The sequence below is a fragment of the Camelus ferus genome, chromosome 7 (genome assembly GCF_009834535.1).
Source record: "Camelus ferus isolate YT-003-E chromosome 7, BCGSAC_Cfer_1.0, whole genome shotgun sequence".
NCBI lineage: Eukaryota > Metazoa > Chordata > Mammalia > Artiodactyla > Camelidae > Camelus > Camelus ferus.
Genome location: NC_045702.1, coordinates 55,744,562 through 55,769,141, shown reverse-complemented (window position 1 = coordinate 55,769,141; position 24,580 = coordinate 55,744,562). Strand labels below are relative to the sequence as shown.

Below are 24,580 nucleotides of genomic sequence, written 5' to 3'. Positions count from 1 at the left end.
CAAAGAGTGCAATAGGGAATAGAACACTTCATCAGACCTTACTATATTTTTATTATTTGGATATCGAGGACAATCACTTTTTATTTCATTCTACTCTGATTTCCTTAATAAGAATTTATAGAAATCTGAAGGAATACAACATATTTTGAGACAGTAGATTTAATAAGATATAGATTCTTTTCAAAATGAATAGTCTCAGTATTACTTTTTTTTCCTGATTATTTTCTACCCCAAAGTGATAAAACATTAGCCAGAAAAGTTACTTGAAAAAAAATTATAGCACTAATGATTTAGAGTTTTTAAAAAATAGTTTAAAAGAGCTATTTCTAAGTGTAAGAATGAAAATACTATGTTTTCAGAAAATTCCTTTCCTATACAAACATGGAGATTCTCTCTGATTTATATTTTAATGTTATCTCATATTTAATTGTTAGGTTACCATCATTTTTTTTTAATTTATCATTCTGAATGTTAGGATTATTTTTAAACTAAGTTTTAACTATAAAAGTCATATGTGAATACTTTTTGTTGTAAGAAATTCAAAAATATAATTAAAGTCTGCTTTGGCTTTTCTCTCAACATTCCCCTTCCCCAACCCAATTGACATTATAATCTACCTTTATTATAAGGATGCATATTTTGGACTCTGATTATCTGACATTTTTATTGCTGTATCTGTCAAAAAATAAGGAAAAAATGATCAGTGAGTCAAAGGAAAGGTATTACGGAGATAGTTCAAGAAACATAGAGATATTCAAGTATTAATAAATAAAAGAGGAATGATCTGGTTTTAGAAAATTCTTCGCATACTGTTTCCTGCTCCAGAGATAAGACTTGGTATCATCGTCTTAGAGTGGCTTGCAAATGTTCCATCTCCAGTATTTCTGTGTATCAGTAGCTACTGTTCTCTTTTACTGGGTACAAATAGGAGCACTAAGTCTAAATAAGAAAAACGGTTGGAAAGCATATGTTAACTTAACCTTTACCATTTATTTACTAGGTATTTTATATTTATTCAGTTGTCATTGCTATTCTATGAAGTAGTTAACCGATATCGTTGCCATAAAATGAGAAACTGAGGCAGAGAGTTTAAGTAACCTATCTAAGGACATACAGCTTCTAAGTGGTAGACCTAGGAATCAAATTTAGCTAGCTCCTGAGCTCATACAGTAACTACTTTATTCTAGACACGATTACCAGTAATTGTTTCTGGCACTTCTTGGGCTAGAATTACAGGCTCTTTGTGCTTCCAGCAGCTTAGTGACTAAGGGTTTGGTCAGAAAATAGAAGTCACTCAGTGGAGGATTATGGCCTTATACCACTGTTGGCAAAGCTGAGGGCATGGGTGTCAGGAAATCTGTCGCCATAGGTCGGAAGAGCTCTGCTGAACATAAAGAGAAATTGTCAGTGAAACATCTATCCTGAAGCACCAAGCAAGTGTTGGAAGCTGACATTAGATCAGAGAATTTGATGGTGACTATCTCAGGCTGAACAGCACTGTTGAGTGGGTGGAAAATGAGAGTTTTGGGGGAAGTTGGCAAAGCTGTGAAGTGGGAGCTGATGGAAAGTTATTCAAGGCTGCAGTATCTGAAAGAGCCAAGCATCTGACTCCCATGACCTCAGAAAAATGGCCTTCGCTTTACTTACCTGTTTCAAATCTGAGGTTACTAACATGGAACTATACAGGGAAGGGAACTATGGGAAATGTGGTTTCCAGCCCTAGGCAGAGTAAGCAGGGCATTGGTAGTGATAGTGGAGGAGGTGTGTGCCAGATTGACCACAGACAGTCTAGCATAGTAACCAACTGTAGTTTAAAAAGTACTTAATGTAGTGCTTACTTGGCACATGGTGGGTGCCTCAATAGTGACAATTCCAGACTCCTTTCCCCCCTCCCCTTTCTCTTTCCTCTTTGAAGACTGACTGACTTCTTCATCCATATTCTTCTGGCTCTGAGCATTGAGCAAGGCACACGCGAAATCCTTGATTAAATGGTTACGTGAATCACTGACAGGGTGAATACAGACGGTGACATGAAGAGTTGTAAAATACCGAGAGCATAACCTCAGTGTAGAGGGTGAGCCTGGCCTTTTTATAGGTTTAGCAGTATTTAAAAGAGAGAAACTAATTCCTTCTCTAGCTTGCTGAATATCCAGCTGAGCCCTCACAATGTGTGTCATTCATTTGTGGGTGGGTCACAGGTGTTTTTTCTCTCCCTCGTATTTCTTTCGCCTTCTTCCTTCCTCCCTTCCCCCCCCCCCCTTAAAAAATAGAGGTTCTTCTTATGGGTGATATGTCCTTGTTAATTCGGTGACTCTCTTCCTCTTATTTATAGAAGCTACACAAATGAATACAGGGCTTTTCTTATTAAAGAATTTGGCAAAGAGAGCCCCTTTTATTTTGATTCCATTAAGCAGTTCTTTCCTTCAGAATTCCTACAGTTTATACCATCCATTGCAAGATGTTTCAAAGGTTGACCTTGATGTAATTTGTTTCAGTGGTTGGACCTATGCATTGGATCTGTACATTCAGTATACATGGTATATAATACCATTTTATAAGATGATAACTTTCATTTGTCTAATTATACATTCTGGAGAAAACTAGCAGTTTTCTCTAGTTTTAACTTTTGCATAGATAGCCAATAATAGTAAGTGGGAATATTTTTTTCATTTATTGTAAGAATGAAAAGGTTTAGTTTTGGGGACTAGAATCTCATTTATTATAATATAATTCAGCTTCTTTTGTACTGGGAAAATTGCCTTTTTTTCTTCTACATGAAATCCTTTTTATAGCTCTGTATTTATCTAGCCCACCTTTAAATGTAAAGTCACCGTACTTCATATATAGTGTTTTCCTTTGATTCCTATATTGGATTAAAATTTTTTTTCTTGAACTTCTTAAAATATTATGTGCCTCTAATCTTTCAACTATGAATTTTTATTATAGTACTCTTCTTTCTACTAGTTTCAAATAGTATCTTGTTTCTTCTACCTTTCCAGTTTGTTTCTCTGGCATTGAGCCAGAATGACTTTGTAATCCTGTTGACCTTGTAGGTTGCTGTTTCACTGTTGTATCGTGCATTCACTGTCTAGTATCACCTACTCTTATGATTTTATAGTATTCTAGTTTTAAGACTTAATTGTTTTGTTTTTTACACCTTTAGAGATCCCAGTAGTTCAGTTATTTCATCTCCTCTGATTTTGCTAATTTTCCAGTTTATCTCACAGCACTTAGAAGTTAGACCTGACTTCTGTTTCATGCAACACAACTCTCAGCCTCAGTGGTTTGATCTTTAATTTATTTGGTCTTCTTGGATAAACTTTCAGAGTCCAATAAAGGGAAAGCAGTACTTTAAGACAAACTTTTGCTTATAATGTATAGAAGCATGAATCTTTAGTCATCAGAATTGTAGGTAATTATCTTTTGGATGAGTGCTTTGGTCATATTTATTCCTAAGGTGAATAGTTCTCTATGTTAAGCAGTATAAGTTGGCTGCGTGGGAATACAGATCTTACCATGTTCTCTAGTCTTTGTGACTCCTTGTCCTACTCTTGAACCATGATCAGGTTACTTTTTTTCAATATACACCTATTGAGCAATTAATGATGTAAGGCATTGGGCAATAGATGCTTTGAATAGAACTCTAAAATCAAGACATGGTCTAAGCCCTCAAGGAACTATGGTGATAGAAAGTTGGCCCTTAAATAATGTAATATAAACTAGAAGGTACAGTACCTATATGAGAGGTACATTAAATAGCAGGTAGATACAGAAAAAGAAAGACGGAAGATTGAGATGAGCAACGAAGACTGCAAGTTGGCTTATACTAGTAAGAAAGTATTCTGCTGGCTGATGAGGTCTTTACTTTCCATTGCCCAAAGCCTTGGTATATGTAAGCTGAAATTTTGAAAGTAAGAGCAAGCTGAACACTTCTAAAAACATTGGAGCCTTTAACATAAAATGTAGTGGAAAAATTTTGAACCGCACTTAGGTATCGTATAACACCTGGATCTGTCTTCCTTACAACATATTTTTATGATAGGTATCTTGATGGCAACAGCCTCTTGCATTAATAAGTTGGTAAAATCTTAAAGAAGTTAATTGGATCAAATCTTAATAACTTAGTGTTAATATAGATTGACTTATCAGTTAAGGTTATTGATGATTAATGAATGTTAGTGCACCTTTAGCAAGAAGTCACTTAATATTTCAACCATTTAATTTTTTCACATAAATAAGTGAACATTTTTTAGGATAGCTCATTTCTCTTTAAATTATTCTTGTGTTAAGGAAATTCTGATCATTAGTGTATTGATGGATTTAAGAGATTTTTTTAACAACTAACTTTCTTATATTTATTCAATTAGAAATATCTTGTATATGGATATGTTTTTAAATTATGCTTGAGAAAATAACTAACCATTTAAAATGTAATGGTATTTTCCTCTCTAGGACAATTTCTTTGTGGCATTATTCCCTTTAAAAGATAGATAGTACAAAATCAAATTCTTGAGTGTTTTAGGTAGCATCAAAACCTATAAGATAGCATAGTGTAGTGGGAAGTACCGGGGCTAACACATGGTAAATTTGAATTCTAGTCCATATTTTGCCAATAACCCTTTATGTGGCCTTGAATAAGTACTTTAATTTAATTTGTTTGCACTCAGTATCCTCATTTGTAAAGTAAATTAGATGATCTTCCATCTTTTTTAGAAGTAAAAGTCTCATTCTTGATTTCACAGTTGTATTTATTTTTTATCCCTAAGACTGTTTCTGAGGGGGTTAAAATATACACACTGATATTCAAATAATCTGGAAATGGTAATACTTTGTAGTTAGACTCTAGGGTTTTTATTGTTGTTTTATTTTTAAAGCGCATTTTTTGGTAATCTTTACTTTTTCTCTTTCTGGCAATTACCTTTATTATAATCATTATTCTTCTTCCAAAAAAATTGTATGAGTGATTCCAGGAGACACTTGTCAACAAGTGAGCCACCAAATATACATACTGTAGATTGACTTATTTTCAAGATTTTATTTTTTGAAAGTTCTCTGCTTCGTTTACAAAGTGACATTTGATTGTTTTACTTAGCCAGTTTCATACTGACTTCTTCATAATGGTAACTTCCCAAAGATAAAATGTTGTTTAATAGTAACAGAAACAAGCTTTCTTATTAAATGAACTTTTAAGCAATAGCATACTTTTTTACCCTATTACTGTTTTAAGTTTGGGTAGGCAGGGGTATTTGATATTCATGGACTCATGGGCCTGAACTCCAACTGGAGGGGAGCTTTCCTGTTCACCACTGTGTCTGCTATCGACCACAGGAGGTATTTAGTGAGTATTTCACAAAGGCATTCTTTCCATTTTCCACTATGGCTGTGCACCTGAAACCAGTGTACTTTAGAAGAGGTTTTTTGGGTTTTTTTAGCCCTTTATTGTTTGTCAGGGAATTAGTCCCTTTCTCCTTGTACATTAATCATATTTCATTGGTGAAACTATAGAATTACTATAAAGGGAACCTAGGATTCTTCTGTTTAAGTACCTTGTTATTTAGACATTTTCTCTGCGTTATATTTTATGTGGAAACTTTTCACTTGCTGTTAGGCAAGGAAATTACTTTTGAAGAAAATATAAATTAGCTTACCCATGTTCCTTTTGAAGTTACTTTAAAATTGATATTTGTACTTTTTGGCATATTTTCTAATAACTTTAATGTAACTTGAAAGCTTTCAGATTTTCTTTTCGTTTTCTTTACACTCTGTGTCATCTAGTGACTTTTCATCTTTTAAAGAAGTGCCAAAGGACTTGTTTGGACTATCTTTCCATAGTCTTTTACACACAGTGCATCATTTTCTACTCTCTTTGAAGTTGTCAGATCTTTCTTTGTGTCTCATACATTTTTATATTGTTTTATATATCTCCTTTTTTGGAAAGAAATGCAATAAAAAGTCAGAGTACTTTTTAGCAGCTTTGACTAAAACCATACTGGTTTTCAGGATGCACCTTTTCTTTTTTGGATCATTAGTTTGGAAATAGACATAAACACATTGTTAGTCTGTTTTCCATTTTACTTAACACTATAAATCAATAGCTTATTCCAAGTGGCAGTCTTCATTTGAGAGATAAGCAAATTTCCCAGCATCTGCTTTTATTGCATTTGTTTTTAAACTAGTTTTACACACATGCAAAGTAGTGTCTATTTAACAAAGTTAGAACTTACGTCTTGAGAGTTTGAAAATCTGGAATATGTTTTACATTTATATAATTTTCTAGATGCTAGTTTAGTGGAAATATAGAAACATTGGATTCAGCTTTATTGAAATGACGAAAGGTTACCAGGCATTCATTGTCCCCACGTCTTGATTTACTTGTTACCTTATTACTGTTTTGATTACTTTATTACAGTTCTGGGAAGAAAGGGTTATGTGTGGGGACTTTAGATATTGGAGTTATCATTGAGTTTATCATCAGACACAAAGTGACCTCTAAGGTATTAAACAAATTGTATAGCCTCTATCTGTCATAGGTCTTTAAAAGAAACCCTGGAAAAATTTTTGTGGTGAACTGAACCTTACTTAATTCGCTTTAGTTCACTTGGAAGAGACCCACTGTGGTTGTCTGTATCTTAGATAATCTTATTCAGAACCCAAAAGTTCCTGCTGTGCTTTTTGCGTCTTGGAAATTCATCATTTTTATTTCTTTCCAGGAGTATGAAATAAAGAGAACAAGGGATAAGCAGAGTTTCAGGATTTTACTTATTTTGAATGTGCCTTATTCAAATCATCATACACCTATTCTTATCTGTGAGGATTTTATAGAAATGATTATTATATAAAATGTACCTTTCATATTTTTAGGCTTGTGATTATTTTAATTTATAGTATTAAGCCAAATTGGTCATGATTTTTTTTTTATTCTTCCACCTATTTTCCTAGCCCTGTTAATGTAAATTAAATTAGATTACATAAAAATAAACTCTATAGCCAGCCGACAAAAAGGGAAGACACTCATTTTTGGTGATCACTGTTCCATCTGTTATATGCTGATAACCAACAGAAACAGATGGTACTTTGTTCACACTTTGTTTATATATATAACATTTTTCTTTTGAATATTTTATGAACTTTAGTATATGGTTGTTTTCAATATTTTGTTTTATAATTAGAAAGCAAATACTTATTTTTTAAGAAAATATATATATTTTATATTGAAGCATTTTGAACAGCTGCCAGAGAGCCCTGACATTTGTTCCTCAGCATAAATCTGAAGATATTTTAACTTGACAGAGGTTTTCAGGGTTTGACTTCATTGTCCTAATTAACATTGAATTTGGAATTTTGCTCATGAATAAGCATTTTCTCTTTTTATATTTGAATTAACAGTGTTGATGAAATTTCGGCCTCCATCCCTGACAAGCCAAATAACTCAGAGACAGGGTCTTGGAGCTTAGAAGAAAAGAGGCAGCTTTATTGCTTTGCCGGGCAAAGGGGACTTACAGCAGGCTAGTGCCTTCAAAACTGTGAGCCCATCTTGGGGATGGGGCACGGTTGATTATATAGCCATAGCTTAAACAATAAAGCATCAATAACAATCAACAGAATTATTTTTTTTTATAAGACTTTGAGTGGCGTCATGGTGTCTCCAGGTGACCAAGTCTGTAGAGGCTAGCGGTTGTCACTCTTTCAATCTTTTTATCTTATATGCGCCCAAGGTGTGATCTTCTTGGTAATTCAGGCTATTTTGTAAGGTTACAATTCTGTGACCTTCGCCCTGGAGAACAACTCTGAAACCAAGTATGATTATTACCTTCGATTGCTTGAATAAAGCAGAAACAGTAAAAAATTAATAGCTTTATTTTAACTACGGACCTGGAGCTGTGAGTAGCAACCAGTCAGGTCAGTTGATCATTTTAAGGGCAAGCATAGAATAAGCGGTCTGTTAGCCTAAGTATGACCATTTTATTAATCCTCCTTCAAAATCAGAAGGTGTTCCTTATGTTTGACCTAACCACATATGGCTTATTTATTGTCGTTTGTATAAATGTTGATTTGTCATCAAAAAGATAAGTGTTGGATTTAGAGAAAACATTACACAAATGAGTATGTGAAATCCGTCTTAGTGATATCAAAGATGTGGAGACACTCTTTTAGTTTTAAATTTGGTTCCTTTGTCTAATGAATCATTTTAACCTTGGGAAAATCATCATGCATCTGACTTAATTATAAATTAAAATAACCCCAGCTGTAAAGAATTAATTAAAATTTGTTATGTTTTCTCATCCAAATGAGTGTATTGAAACAATTAATTATTTGTTTCAGATGAATAAGCTATTAAAATGATGCCTCTAGCTAAAAATATTTGATTTTTTCCTGACTTAAATACATTGTCTCTAATATCAGGCCACTCTTTGTGGATGATTTTATCACCTCCTATTCTCAAGTAAATGTACCGTACACAGATGAAGAGTCAGGTGATCTAAGTATCTCAGATTGTCAGTGTTCCCTAAGCAAATACAGTTCTTAAAAAATAACAAAGCAGAAAAAAATAGAAATGTGTCAACATTTGGAGTGATTTTCAAACTTTCATTTACTTCTAATAGTTTAATAGTTGCAAAAGGAAGGAAACATAATTTGGAAATAAACCCTCAGTCAATCATTTGGAATTTTTCAATAATGTATCTGTGTTAAGTTCTAAAGCATGTACTTGTTAAATTATTTTTTTTTCTTCCACATGCTATTTTCTCCCTCCTTTATTTATGTTGTTTCTAAAAGAGTGTCAGCCTCAGTGTATATCATGAAATGACCACCTGGTTATGAATACTTCTGTACATCTAAAATGGGACAAGATCTTTGTTCATTGAAATTTGTTGAATGACCCAAACATGTTTTTGGTTTTGGGTTTGTTTCTTTTTTGCTTTTTGCTTTTTTGCATTATTTCTCCCTCTTTTTAACTCCTCTTACATTTTCTGATTCATTCAAGGATACCATGTTAAAGACATTTTGTCTTGTGATTGTAGGTAGTTATTAGTTGTAATGGTTACAGTTGCTGCCACTTCATTAAAACTAGGAAAAAACCCACAGCTCTCAGATTTTCTTGGTTGGGGGACTTGATATTGTGAAGAGTTGTGTTTGGATTAAGTTCTCTTATTTTATTTTTTGGAAATACTAAATTGTGTGATAAATGCTAAAGAAGCTTGTTACCATTTACTTTGGTAATGGATCATATTAGTCATTGTACATATAGGATACCAAACTGGGTAGAATATAGTATCAGTTTGAGGTTTGCAGTCTCCTCTGCATTGGGTATAATTGTCTAATTATTTCAAAATGTAAGAATTCTTCATTTCGGTATCACAATGTTACAGTTTTTTTAAATATTCAAATGAAAATAAGAGATTTGCTTTCTTATGGTAATTTTGCTTATCTCTATTTAGGATTAAAATATTAATCTTGGATTTGTCATGCAAGAAAAATCACTGCATTGAGAGTTGAGAGACCTGGGTTTGAGGCTTACCTCTGTCAGTTGTCAGTTGTGTGATCATCAAGTCAGCTCACTGGACTGCTTTCTCAGAGCTCTAAGATGCTATAATTTCATATGGCTTGTAACAACTGACTTTTTGTGGGTGGAAATTATTTATGTTGCTTATATTTAGTTATTTAAAATTACTACAGGAATATATAAATGATTACTTTTTGGTAGTACATGCACTTAATTTTAAATGACTCTTTTAGATAATTATAAATACATTTACTCATTTTAAAAAATAGCACTTTAATAAAATATAAAAAGAACTTGTAGAGAAATGTAGCTATGTCACTGTATGACAGGATTACTGTGTGGCATTATGCTTTATGATGCTAGTTGCAGTATTGGTATGAAAAACTTCTGGTTGATGGAATCATACCAGATGTTCAAAGATTTAAAGTGTTAATCAGAAATGGTAAGTAATTATGCATCTTCAAAAGAATTGAAAACGTGAACTTGGAACATTTACGTATATACTTCAAAAATTAATTTAATAATTAGATGAGTCAAAAACTTGATGACTTATTTGCTACTTCATCACCTAAAAGATGGGTTAAGTGAAGAGAAATATGGAAATATGTGAAGGCCTTTTGAACATTCTTAGGTGTTTGTAGAACTAAAACGAGTAACTTGAATATTTTCCCTTTGATATCAGTTATTAATTGTGATCACCTTATTGAAATGCCTATGTACATTCATGCAGTGAAAAATAGATTAGTAGAAAAGGGAACAATAATTTACCCTTTTTTGTTAGTTGTTTCATCATTTGTATTATCTCAGACTCATGAGTTTCAATCTAACCACTTTTTATTTTATTAAAGCAAATTTATTGAGATTCTGTGTAATCGTATTAAGTTTAATTTGGTCTAGAAAGATGAATATGACATGATTCTTGCCAGTTTGGGGATAAATTGTGTTGGGGAACAGTAATTGAAGTACAAGGGAAAGGACTATCACAGAAGGGAAAGATGAGTAATAGAGAGCTAGCCTCTAAGGTTTCACATAGAACTTGGATAAGTGTTGTCAATGTTAAGAACTCATCTACACTGATGTTCTCAAACTTTAATGTGTGTATGACTTACTTGGAGAATTGTTGAAAGGCAGATTCTAAGGTAGTATGTTATAGTGGGCATGAGATTGTACATTTCTAACAAACTCCCAAGGGATGCCAGTACTTATGAGCCATGATTCATATTTTAAGGAGCAAGGCTTTGTGCTAGTTTTTGGGAGGTAATAATATATATAGGGCCTGCACTTAAAACCTTTTCCTGGATACAGTCTTACTTTTTCTTCCTAATTTTGCCCATAATATAATTAAAACCTACTGCTTGGCAATACAAATGAAAAAGAATATGTAGCCTATAAATTTACTTATTTTGAATGACTAATTTAGTCAACCCTTGGTTATCTAGGGGCAAATGAAACGGTATGCAGTTAGGTACGGTATTATATAACAAGACTCAGTATTGTGGAGGATTGAAATGAGGGTAATTTAGGGAAACATCAATCCATTTATATTGGACAGCAATTCTGTTTAGAATTTTTTGGTACCTACTCTGACTTGGGAATAATATTCCTTGATTTCAACAGTGAGAGTAGTTTTGGGGAGTGGTGGCTCCTTCCTCTTCCAGTCTGTCTGAAGAGCTGTGATCTTCACATGGGGATTTTAAATCTCCAGAGGCTGTGCTATTGTGAGTGGACATTTTTAACATATTAGCTGCAAATACTCTTGTACTTACATTACTTGTAAACACATGGATGGCATTTTTAAATAGTAAAATGTGTTCTGAAATATAGGATGTAAATTTTAACTAAATAAGTTTAAGTCATTTATACCATGTTTTAGCTAGTTTTAACTAGGATTTGGAGATACCTGAGATCTTTTCCTCCCACTTTTTTCTGGCTGTTAGAAATTGATGGTCCCTCTATGTTACACAAACGTGTGCGCGCTTGTGTGCACACACGCACACACACACACATGGGCACACAGTAGATGTAATATGAGTCCAGGTTTAGCATTTCAACTCTAAAAGTCATATATAAGTTATGAAAATTTAAATGCTCTGCATAAATCATCATTGTGTGATGTATATGAGGTGTTCAAAAATCTTCAAACTGATTTTGTAGAACTTATTTTTCTTATTAGGTACTTGTATTATGTAAAAGAAGAGTGCTCTCACTGTAGAGTGTATTTAATTCGTCATGTTTTTATTTCCTGCAACATTAATTGTAACAGAGTGCAATAGAGCAATACAGCATTAATTAGAAATACTAATTTTCCAAGTGCCTAACTTAAGCAGTGACATTTAACATATAATATTTATTTTTATTCTTAAACATTAATCAAATATTTTTGTGGATTTTTCTTTTTCTTTTTTTTAGAGAACCAGAGGACGAAAACGAAGCTTCATTCCTGAGGAAGAAAAACATGAGGTTGGAATAAGTTAAGCATATTTTACACAATCTAAACTTTGAGAAACTTTCTTGCTTAAAATGATTTCTGTTTTCCTTGTATCCTGATTTTGTTTTATGTTTTATTTTGTTCTCCCTTGTATGGCAGGAAAGAGTTCCTAGAGAGAGAAGACAAAGGCAATCTGTATTACAAAAGAAGCCCAAGGCTGAAGATTTACGAACTGAATGTGCAACTTGCAAAGGAACTGGAGACAATGAAAATCTTGTCAGGTAAGTTGGATGCTGAGAATTTCTCTTTAGGGTATTAAGATTCCATCTTCATCATTTTCTCATCGCAGATATAATGGGGGAAAAATCACAGTATAGGACCTTTCTTAAAATCTTATTTAGTGGAAATAGTACTGCAGAAACAGATTTCATCCACTTATTAACCTGCCATTCATGGTTATTCTCTGGGTTTAGATGTAATTAAGAGTGATAATCTGAATTTTGAACACAAGAGAATTTTCCCATGACAAGAGAAGATGACAGTGCTCTGTATATAGAGACCACAAAAATAATTTGATCCACTTTATACAAAGATTATTATGTTTTATCTCATAAAATAATAAAATTACTAAGTTCTGTTAGCATATTATAGAAGTGGACGTTTATTAGCAATAATGATAAGACAGATACTTTTTATTGACATGAGCTTCATTAGCATTTCCTTACTGTTTTTCAAAACAATGTGTTAAATGCTTCTCTCTTATGAAATAAAGAAAGATGAAAAGATGGCCTAGATAGTGGGTTTTTTTGTTTTTTGTTTTGTTTTTTTCTTTGTTTCTTTGTTTTGTTTTGGCACTTAAAAAAAAATCAGACATTTATGCTAATCAGAAATTTCAGCTGATTTGGCACAGTGGCTATTCCTCAGGGTCCAGAGACTGCTAATTTTAGCCATTTGTCTCTCTTGCTGAGATGGAAAAATTGCTGAGTCCTGGGTGAGATGGAGGAGTGGGTAGGTGAACAAAAGGAGACCTCATTTAAAAGAGGTATCATTCTTTCAAAGGACAGTGACACAAAGAATCTCTCAGTATGTTACAGGAATCTTTTCTGATTTCCTTCAAAGATTCTTTTGAAAATGTCCTATTAAATTAACTGAGGGCACAGAAATTAAATGTTTCAAAACAAAGTAAGTTGATAAAATCTGTATTAGTACTGTTACAAGATTTTAAATCTTTGCTTCCAAAGTGATATCATTTATTTGTCATTAAAAATATAATTTGTTTTAATGCCTCAAATAAAGGCACACATTATTAAATTTTATGAGATTTTTAATACTATTACTGAAGAAGATAATGAGAAGGTAAAAATTCCGGTGAAGAAATACAGAGTGCTTCAACTAAGTTAAGAAAGTCTATGATGTTAGGCCAATATATTTTGAAGTAGTTTATGTAGAATGTGGTGAGGGCCCTCCTGGAGGTTAAACTCAAATGAGTTTAGAGTGAAATAGTTCTAATATCAGAAGATACGCATGATTAATTCTGACTGCAGTATAATTTTCTGATTAATGTAAAAAAAAGAAATCCCAAGCATAAAATAACATAGTAGAGTGTATAAAAGAGCAAAACAATAAAAATAAACAAAAGAAAAAATCATAAAACAATTTTATTTAGTGAACAAAATTTCAGTCTAGAAGAAAGTTCCCTTGTAGCTGAGTGTAGCATTATGGTCATAATCATTTTGAAACAGTAGTTAAAAACTTAAGAGAGTGGGTTGTCTTCTTTTTAATTATTTGAATCTATGTATATATCTACCCTGTAATTTATTTTTTAAGATAATATGTTGATTCAGGCCTTTTTGTATAAGCCCTATACGTTTTTGCCAGGTTTTTATTTATTTAATTTATCTGGTCATGTATGGGAAAGAAGGAACCTAGGAAATAAATAGAATTTTTATTTCAAAAACTACTTTGTAACAAGGGCATCTCCAACACATTGTATTGTAGTTGTCTTAAAAAAATAGGTATCATCTTTCTACAATTCTTGATAAGACTTTTAATTAATTTTAGCCTGTCCTTTCATTTATTTAATTGGTTTCTGTTATAAAATTTTCATCCTTAATTGCATTATTATAACATGCCAGTGTCCAGAATTTTTGTGGAAGTCTTGTGGAAGGTGAAAATACTTTTGTTACTCTAGAAATGATGGGTATACAAAGTCTTCTTCCTTGGATTTGCCTTGTTAAGAAGGTAACATTACAGATTTTTCTGCAAAGATTTTAGAGGTAACAAAGAGGAAATTAAATGTTTTACAAATATTATTTATTAATAACATTTTTGAGGACAAAATAAGCTAGATATAAAGCATAATAAGCCATAAAATACTTTATGGTTATAAAGTGATTGTTCTTTAGAAAGTATATATATATATATACTTATATATATATACACACACACGTTTAGTTTAACCACATTGCTCTTGGGTTAAAGAATAATATTATTTTATGTAGAATTCCATGTGTTTAAAAAGGTAATCTTATGAGCTAATATTTGCCATTTTCCTTAACATCTCTTTTATTTTGTAATTGGCACCATCATTGTTTGCAAATCCCCCCCAAAGTCCACACTTTTATGATTAAGTTGCATTTTAAATGTTATATACACATGCTATTTTTTTTAACTTTAATTTTAATATATTTTAAATTAGACTTTATTTTCCCGGAAGATATATTTCAGTGCTTGGTCAGAGATACATTATACTTACTATGTATGTCTATTAGATTCTCTTATAAAATTAAACTTGTTGGGTCAAAATTTAATTAATAATCTTTTGTTGAATATACTGTATTTACTTCCTCAAATTCCTTTGAACTAATGTACATGACTCACTAGAAACAACTGTTCAGCAGCTTTGATTTTGAAACCACACTTCTCTATGTAATTCAGGCTATATAAAGAATTCTTTCTTAATTATTTTCCTTGCCTTTCCAGTTATTTGTATATGTGTATATGTTAATTTACATGTATAATTTTTTAATATCACTGGGAAATTTCATTCACTTCATCAGTAGATTCCGGGAATGTTATTTTCTCTTGTGCTTCCCAGTTTTTCCTCAGGTCTTTGGCAAGTAATTTAGCATTTTTGTGTTTTAGTTTTTCCCTCTGTTGTACATGATCAGAATCATACTGTGCTCTGTGAGGGGCTTTGTGAGTAATTGCTGAGTGATAGGATATTCTTTTCTGTATAAAACAGTAGGGCAGTGGTAATACTTAGTAATTCAACGGATACGTAAATGTGGGCTTTGAAATAAGGGTTCCAATTGGTAGATATGTTACAGTAATAGTAAATGCTTATTTTTAATCTTTCAGAGAATGTGCATGTCCTGCTTTTATATATAATTATTCCTGAAATATGGGGGATCAAAATTTTAAATTTGTTGAAACATGTTCTCTAGAACGATTAGACAAAACTATTTCCATCAAACACGCGAAATACGAAAATTATCAAGGTCTTAAAGAGAAAGAAAAGATGGTTTACGGTATCTTCTGGATTGTTTTTTTTAAATAGTGCTTTTGGGTCATCTACTTTCTAAATTTAATTAAAATTTATCTGGGAAGTTTCCAATTTAAACTATATTCTTTAATGTTATTTAGTGCAATAAAATGCTAAAGGCCAAATTGAAACTGTCTTGGAATTGTGAGGTCATTTTGAGCCTTTATCTCTTTGTAATGGATGTTCTTGTTGGAGGTAGTTTTGAGCCCTTAGTAGTATCTTACTTGGTTTTGCTTCCGCAGCTCCTGGCACATTTAATGCTCAGTAAATGCTTGATAAATGAATGGCTACGCCACATAAGAAATTACTGATTATTTTTTGCTGAATTAATTTAAAAAACATTTACTATTATAATATATTCCTTTAACAAATTGGTCACTCAGTGTTAAATATTTGATGTTTAAAAACTTAATAAAGGATTACTTTTCTATCACTAAAGAATAGAGGATGAGATTTTCTGTGTACTAGATAAAGAAATAGGAATCACAGATTTCAGATTAGTTAGTTGATGCATCCATGTGAAAGTAGAAATGAAATGATTCTTCTCCTTGAACATATTTGATTTTCAAAGGATAGATTTTAGAGATAGGTGGGTCTTTCTTCTCTATAAGGTCTTATCAAACTATTGAATTAGGAATAAGACCAAACTTTTAGGCCTCAAATTTTATCTTAACTGTGCAAATTTAGTGTGACACATTTTATTACTTAATGGGAGATAGGAGAGAGAAAAAAGGTTTCCTAAAACTAAGAACCTTAGAATCCATCGGTCTTCTTAAATAGAATCTTTAATTTTATTTTGTATTGTGGCCATTACTTAGAGGCATGGAGGGTAGGAAATGATCTATGAAGCTATTTTATTTTTACAGCCAAATCTAACATTAAATGCTTGCTAAATTTTCCTCCTTATTTGAGCATATGGGAAATTATATAGGTTATTAGGAGCACCAGCAAGAATTCACATTTATCACATTTTTATTTCAAATATTAGTCTCTGATAAATCAGATTTCTAAATTTTTAATTACCTTTTCTGTTCTAACTAGTATGGAGGCTTATAGATTGCATGGGTCATAGTTGAAGGGGTGTTTTCTCCTAGAGATTTGATTAGGCTAAGAGCAAAGCTAAAATTAGTTGTAACTTTAGTTACTATATTCACAGAACATAAGATGACTTTAAGTGAATTATTTTAAATTACTTAAAAAAAAATGAAACCTAGTTTTATTGCTTTTAAGAACAGTTAAAGATGCATTTGATAGATTGCTTGAAACAAATAGAATGAGTTACTTATTTTGATTATATGCTTCTAGTTTACTGTTTCTTATGCAGTTTATCACATAATAATCACTCTTAATGATAAAATTTGCATATTCATATAGAAAAATCACATGGTTGTAAGGTGATGGTATATTATTTAGATACTTACAGATCAACACTTAGAAACAAATAGAAATTTTGAAATGATTTGTGGCTTCTAATAAATTTCAAATTATTAAAAACATTTCCTGCACAAAGACATTTCTGGATAATCTTCTGTTTCTGTTCTTTACTTCTACCAGCTGATTTCAAGTATAGAGTTTAGATTTTTGTTTTGATTTGTCTTGTATCCCTGAGTCAGTGATTAGTATAGTACAATTACTGTATTCTAAAGGATTGTTTCCAAAGCTTGGATTTTTAATATTTCTTTCAGTTATGTGTAGAATGACATCCTGTGTGATACACCTTTCTTCAACTTTCCCTGCTATTAGCTCTGGTTTATGTTTAACTTGGCTTTTCTCTCTTGAAAGTATTATTGTCTTCAAGACATGGTCTTTGTTTTACTTATCCTTGTGTAACTCCCATGTTCTTGCTCCAAGTCATTGTGCAAAGAGCACTTACCCCCACCCCCACCCCCACCCACACCATGGTGGTTAGTGGCTTAAACGCTTCATAGGAGGTTACATCAAGGAATCATTGGCCAGATATTAGATATTCCTAATTTTTATGTTTAATATAAAATACATTTAAAATAAAAATCTAATCTAAAAAATAGATCTAATATAAAAAATGAAGATAAATTAGCATATCAAAATGTCTCAGAAGATGTATGGACTTCCTGTTTACGTATAGCCTGAAGAAATATACCACCTAATTCTTTTAATGGGGTTCACATGAAAAAGGAAGATAAGCGTGGCATCCTAAATACAAATTGATGAAGCATTAGAAATTATTTGAAAGTGTAAACAAAGCAATATAATTACAACTTCTGAAACTTTATTTTCTTAGATTTTTAACTGTTTAAAACATTTTTATATTTACTTTGTTTTTAAAATAACTGTCCTAAGAAATAGTTTATAGAAATACTTTTTCAAGGAAATTCTGATAGGAATACCAAACAATAACATCATCTAAGACTCAAGTAAAATTAAAATTGAGTAAAATTAGGAACACCTATTTCTGCCACATTCTGGGCAGTTTAACGTAATCATGTCCCTATAAAATACTTATAAATTTTCATTTTATTTGACACTTTATTTTTGAACTTTTTGGTATCTTTTAAAACATAAATTACCTTATGAGATCTACTTTAGTTTTGAAAGTTTAATTTATTATTGTTTTTGAAAACCTGGAAAAAAAAATACTTAATTGAATCAACTTAATACCAGATGTAAATCTCTGTGTGAATGTTCTTAATATTTAATATATGAATAACGCTATATATAATTATATATATAAAGATATATAAATGCTGTATAAAAAATATATAAATAAATCAGCCTGAGCATTAATTAATAAAAATATATTTTTTTTGTCAAGGATAAGTAGGGGAAAAAAAGGAACAAATACTACAACTATTTAAAGTTTTATAATATATCATCTTTGCTGATATGTTTTTTAAAATAGATACTGTGATGAAAAGCAATCTTAGTAATTTGTATGTAGGCAACAAAAAATTAAAAATCAAGTTAAAAAAAATGGCTGTACCTACAAAAGTCAGCAATCCACAGTGGGGCTCTCATAAGAGCCCAGCCATTCTGCAGCCGGACCTTGGACTTCCAGCCTCCAGAACTGTGAGGAATAAATGTCTGTTGTTTTTAAGCTTTCCACCCCACCTCCCCGAGAAGGCTGTACTTATAAAAAAAATTTAATCTTACGTGCTTTGTTTCAGTGTTTTTAAATCCAAACTGTATACCCTACATAGAGAAACAACAATTCAACTTCCCAAAAGTTGTAAAGTCTAAAGTGATGAAATAAGCTGAAACACTTTCATGGATATATTGTTTCCACTTGTCAAAAGTTTATTTATAAATTGTCATGTCCAGTAATTCTCTTTTAGGTTTCAGGGCAATATATTTACCTAGTTGCTCAATCTTAGTGTATATAAGTAGTTTCAGAATGGGTTACCAACCCAAACCACTGCAAATAGTGAATCTACTAAGTTCAGTAGTTGCTTGGGTCTGTGTGTGTGTTTGTGTGTGTGCTAAAAGTTACATATGATGAAATGCATAAATATTGAGTAAATAAATTGGTGAATTTTAATAAAAGCGTGCACTCATATAACCCCCATTTCTCTCAAGATATAGAACATTTTCATCACTCTGAAACAACTATGCCCTTTCCTGATAATTCCCTCTTCTCAAAGGCAAACACTTTTCTACCTTTTTTCCCTGTAAGTTACCTTTTGTTGAATTTCATATAAATGGCATGTTTAGTTTTTATTTGATGTCAGCCATTTTAATGAATGTGTGCAGGAATCCCACTGTGGTGTTAATTTGCATTACCCTGATGTATAATGATGTTGAGCATGTTTTCGTGTGCTCACTGGCTATTTGTATGTCTTCCATTGTGAACTGATATTTTGCTCATTAAAAAAAAGGGGGCTGTATGGTTAGTACTGAACTATTAAGAGTTTTTAATATATTCTGGATTTAAGTCCTTTTACAAATACATGATTTTTAAACATACTTTCCTAATCTGTGGCCTGACTGTTCATTTTCTTAATGATATTATTTAAAGAACAGAAGTTACTAATTTCTTAACTCCAGTTTAGCAACTTTTTCTTTTATGGTTATTGCTTATTATTTCCTATTTAAGAAGTCTTTGCCTAGGTCCAGGTCCCAAAGATTATCTCCTTTGTTTTCTGAAGCTTTTGAATTTATCTTTCATATTGAGATCTATGATCCATCTAAAATTAATTTTTGTTTACAGTCTCAGAGTTAAGGAATGTTTGTTTATTATCCCATGTGGATTTCCAATTTTCTAGCACTATTTGTTGAAAATGCTCATCTTTCCACATTAAGTTGCTTTGGTGCCAGTGTTAAATATCGATTGACTTTTTAAATGAGGATTCAATTTCTAGACTTCATATTCTATTCCATCAAGCTATGTATTTCTGTGCCAATACTATTTGTCTTGATTATTGAGGCCTTATGGTAAGCTTTTTTGTTTCTGGATCCTTTGCATTTTCATATGTGTGTCAGAAAGAACTTTTTCCATTTTCATTGAAAAGAAGAAAACCTGGATATGATACCAAAAAAAGCACAGGCAGCAACAACAACTACAAAATTGGACTTCATTCAAAATTAAAAATGTTTTTGTATGAAAGGAAACTATCAGCAGAGTGAAAATGCAACCCACAAAATGAGAGAAAATATTTGCAAATTATTTATATGATTAGAGATTGATGTTGAGGATAAAAAGAACTACAAATGATCCACAACAACAAAAAGAAACCTGATTAAAAATGAGTAAAGGACTTAAACGGACATTTCTTCAAAGAAGATATATAAATGACTAATGAGCACAGGAAAACATGCTCAAAATCATTAATCATTCATGAAATTCAAATCAAAACCACGATGAGATAACTGCTTCAAATACATTAGAATGGCTATTATTAAAAAACAAAACAAAACAAAAAGCAAACAAAATAACAAGTGTTGGCAAGGATGTGGAGAAAAGGGAACCCCTGTGTACTGTTCGTGGGAATGTAAGATGGTGCATCCACTGTGGAAAACAGTATGGTGGTTCTTCAAAAAATTTAAAATGGAATTGCCATGTGATCAGCAATCCCACTTCTGAGTAAATACAAAAAATTGAAAGCAAGGAGTCAAAGAGATTCACATTCATGGTGCATTATTGGTAATAGCCAAAAGATGGAAGCAACCCAAGTGTACATCAGTGGATGAATGGATAAACAAGATGTGCTATGTACATACAGTGGGATATTATTCAACGATAAAAAGATTTTGACATATGCTATAACATGGATGAACCTTGAAGACCTTATGCTGAGTGAAATAAGCCAGTCACAAAAGGACAAATATTGTCTGATTCCACTTAATATGAAGTATATAGTGTAGTCAAATTGATAGGGACAGAAAGCAGAATGGTGGTTATCAGGAACAGGTAACTGGAGAGTTAGTGTTCAATGGTACAGAGTTTCAGTTGGGTTAAATGAAAAACTTCTGGAGATAGATGTTGGTGATGGTTGCACAACAGTGTGAATATACTTAATGCTTTAGAACTTAAAAATGGTTAAAATGGTAAAGCTTGTGTATATTTAATCATTTAAAAAAAGACCAAGAAAAACCTACTGGGATTTTGAATAGCTTTGTGTTGAATTCATGGATAAATTTGGGGAGCATTAACATCTTAACAGTATTGTCTTCTGATCCATGAACTTGGTATACCTCTATATTTATTCACAAATTCAGGTATCATTTTTTTTCTTATTGATGTTTTGGTAGTTTTCAGTGTAGACGTCTTGCACGTCTTATTAAGCGTATTCCTAAGTATTTAATGGTTTTTGATGCTGTTGTATAAGAAATTTTTAAATATGATTTTTCTGTTTATGCAAGTGTTGAGAGCTGTTAAGTGCTGAGGTGGTCAATTAGGACCACAAGCCAAGATGAAAGTTACCATTAAAATTATTTATTTGTTGCAGTAATTAAGCAGGAGGCCAAACAGGAAAAGGTTGCTGGTTCCCCAAATGTTCTTTTTTCCCCCACCAAATAGCACTGGATCAGGGTTCGATGTATCAGGGCAGACATGAGTTGAGGGTAGGGCATTAATGTTTCTCCTGAGGCAGTGCTGAACAGAGGGCTCTTGCTGTTTCATGGACCAAGGGAGTGGAGAGGAGGAAAGGGAGAAGGGCTAGGAAGTAGAAAAATACTGAGTCAATGGAGAAGAGTATCTTTAAGACACCTCAGTAAGGAGATCTTGGCAGAGTTGTATGAGCAGTGTTTCAGTCTAACTTTTCCTTCACCTACATAAGGTGGTCTCAAATGTGGCACCAACTTTCTAATCCTAGGATAAACCCCTCCTAATCATGAAGTACTGCCTCTTTTATATATATGTTTTTAGATTGATTCTCTGATAATTTGATAAGGGTTTTATGTGTGTATTCATGAAAATATTCTGTTAATTTCTCTTCTTGTTAAGTCTTTATTAGGTTTTGTTATTGGGTTATACTGGCCTTCTAGAAGTTAGAATGGTGTTCTTTTTTTTTTTTTTAAGCATTTACTTAAAATTGATAGTATTTCATCATTGAATTTTCATTGAAGTCCCCAGTGATACTGTCTGGACCAGGGTTTTCTTTTTTAGAAGATTTTTGGTAATTAATTTAATTTTTAAAATAGATAATAGAGCTATTAAAATTGTTAAATTATTAAATTATTAAAGTTGTTTTGTGTCAGTTTTAGTAAGCTGTGTTTTTCAGGCAATTTATTCATTTTTTTCTCAGTTGTCATTTGCTTGTTTTCTTTTGTCATGCTTATCTTTTGAATGTGCATTACAACTATTTGCTTGAGACTTTTCTGCTTCCTGTAATACTTTGAATCATGTTTTCTTCTTCCAAGACTAGGTCACTGTTTACTTCCTTCATGTATCTTTCCTGACTTAGATGATCCCATAGTGATCTTTTTCTTACTTTGATTGCCCTTGGAAGCCACATACAAATCCATGTCATGCTGTCATCCACTTACTTGGAAATTATCTATGAATTTTTAATTTTTTCACTCGATAAGGTCAGGATCTTGGACTTTCATTTATTTGCGATGACTCTCATAGTCTAATACAATATAGCACAGGCAGTTAATTGAGAATAAATGCTTGTTAAATTATTTACTGATGCATTGCTAAATCCGTATGTATTGCAGCTTTATACACTGAAATAGTGTATAATCTCTTTGAGGGCAGAGACATTTCTTTAAATAGTCCCTGATTGGTTTTATTCATTTTTAATTATTAAAAACAAACTTTAAAACAGTATATATATATATATGTTGTAAACAACAACAACAAAAAGAGTAGATAAATAATGGCTTCTGATTGACTAATGATTGCTTCACTGAGAGTTAGGAGATCTCAGTCCAAGCTTGTCACTTGACAGTTCTGTAATTTTAGTCAAGTCACTTAACCTCTATGGATCTCAGTTTTCTTCTTTTAATGGAGAGGACCTTAGGCTAATATCATCTCTGAGGTCTAACACACTAGCTCTGATATTCAAAGGTTATGTGATACTTCCAAGTTCCCTAGTCCATACCACCTACTTGTTAACAACCATCACAGGCTCTCCTGTAAACACATACTTTCAGAATCTCTTTCTAGAGTACTCTGTAACTGTGTAGAATGTAATTATTTTTCTTCATTAAGTCTCTTAAAATGGAAGCCATTTTTGTTCTTTCTCTCATTTAGTTAAAGAGTGGGAAATAAGTCAGTGCAAAATGACTACTTTATAAGTAATATTTGCTTTTTAAAAATAACTATATTGAGATCTAATTTTCATACCATAAAAATTAAGCCATTGTAAGTGTAGAATGTAATGATTTTTAATAAATTTATAGAATTGTCCAGCCATCACTGCAGTCCAGTTGTAGAGAATTCCTGTCACCTCAGAAAGTGTTTTGTCTGTTACAGTCAATCCTGGCTCCCACCCTCATCTAGCTCCCACCCTCAGCCCTAGACAACCACTGCAAACGTTCTCTTGTCAGTGGTTCCTCACAGCCTAGTCCTTTCTTGACCCACTTTTTATCTTAGTATTAGTAGTGTACATGTTTCTGGTTAAGTACAATTAGAACCTCCCCCCCCCCCCCAAATTTTTAGTGCACTAAAGGCAACAAAGATTTTTTGCTGAGCAAAACTTTAGTCAGGTTCCTGAACTTTCTCATAGGCTCATTTGTGTACTTTCTTATATAAAGTCCAGTTTTTGCAAAAACTCTGCTAAATTGCTTTAAGAACCTCCCACCCTTGATATCTAATCACCCCAGATAACTGATCAGGCTCCTCATCCTCCTCCACCCAGCCCCCAGGTGATGTCTGATCACCTGGCCTGTCTTAAGCAAAAATCTTTTTAGTCAATTTAGCCAAAACCCCCTTATCCCTGATCTTTCCTTCTTAATTAATTTTCTATCCACTGATCTCCACTGTGCTCATTCCCACTTGCCCATGCTGTCTGTGTTTGGAGTTGAGCCCAATCTCTCCAATCCACTGTAAAATTTCATTGCAGTGGTTCTTATATCTACCATGATGCTGCTAAATAAAGCTCACCTTACTATCCTGAACAACTGTCATTGAATTTTTTTTATTCAAAGGAACTTCTAATTAAAGAAATACTTCTAATTATAGTGAGCCTTGATACGTGAAAAAAAATTATCCCACTTTATTCTTTCTTCAATTTGATATTTTACATTGGATGTTTTAAAAAGAAGCTTGCTAAGTTTATGTGAAGAGCCTAAATTTTATTAAATTTTAGTTTTTCTACATTTGGGGAGACAGTATTATATAATGAGTAAGTGTGAGGATTTTAGCCACTAAGCTGGGTTTGAAACCTGTTTCTTTTATATGTGAATTTTGCCTTTATGTTCCCAGTGACTTTTTCATATCTGTAAAAGAACTGTAATCAGTAGTACCTAATCCATATGTTGCTGGAGGATTAAATGAGATAAATGCAAATAAAGGGCAAGGGGAGGGTATAGCTCAAGTGGTAGAGCACATGCTTGGCATGCATGAGGTCCTGGGTTCAACCCCCAGTACCTCCTCTAAGAATAAACAAATAAACGTGATTACCTCCTGCCACCAAAAAAAAAAACTGTCTTTAAAAAAATTCAAATAAAGGGCTTGGCAGAGTAG

General features: G+C 32.3%; 1 protein-coding gene across 4 annotated transcripts in view; it reads left to right on the top strand.

The window, feature by feature from the left end:
- Positions 1-24,580, top strand: part of PHF14 (PHD finger protein 14) — a 139,350-nt gene that overhangs the window by 48,174 nt on the left and 66,596 nt on the right. For all 4 annotated transcript variants that reach the window (XM_032483935.1, XM_032483936.1, XM_032483937.1 and 1 more), the window contains exons 15-16: positions 11,912-11,962; positions 12,090-12,211. In XM_032483935.1, the coding sequence (XP_032339826.1) occupies positions 11,912-11,962; positions 12,090-12,211 (173 nt within the window). The remainder of the gene's footprint in view (positions 1-11,911; positions 11,963-12,089; positions 12,212-24,580) is intronic.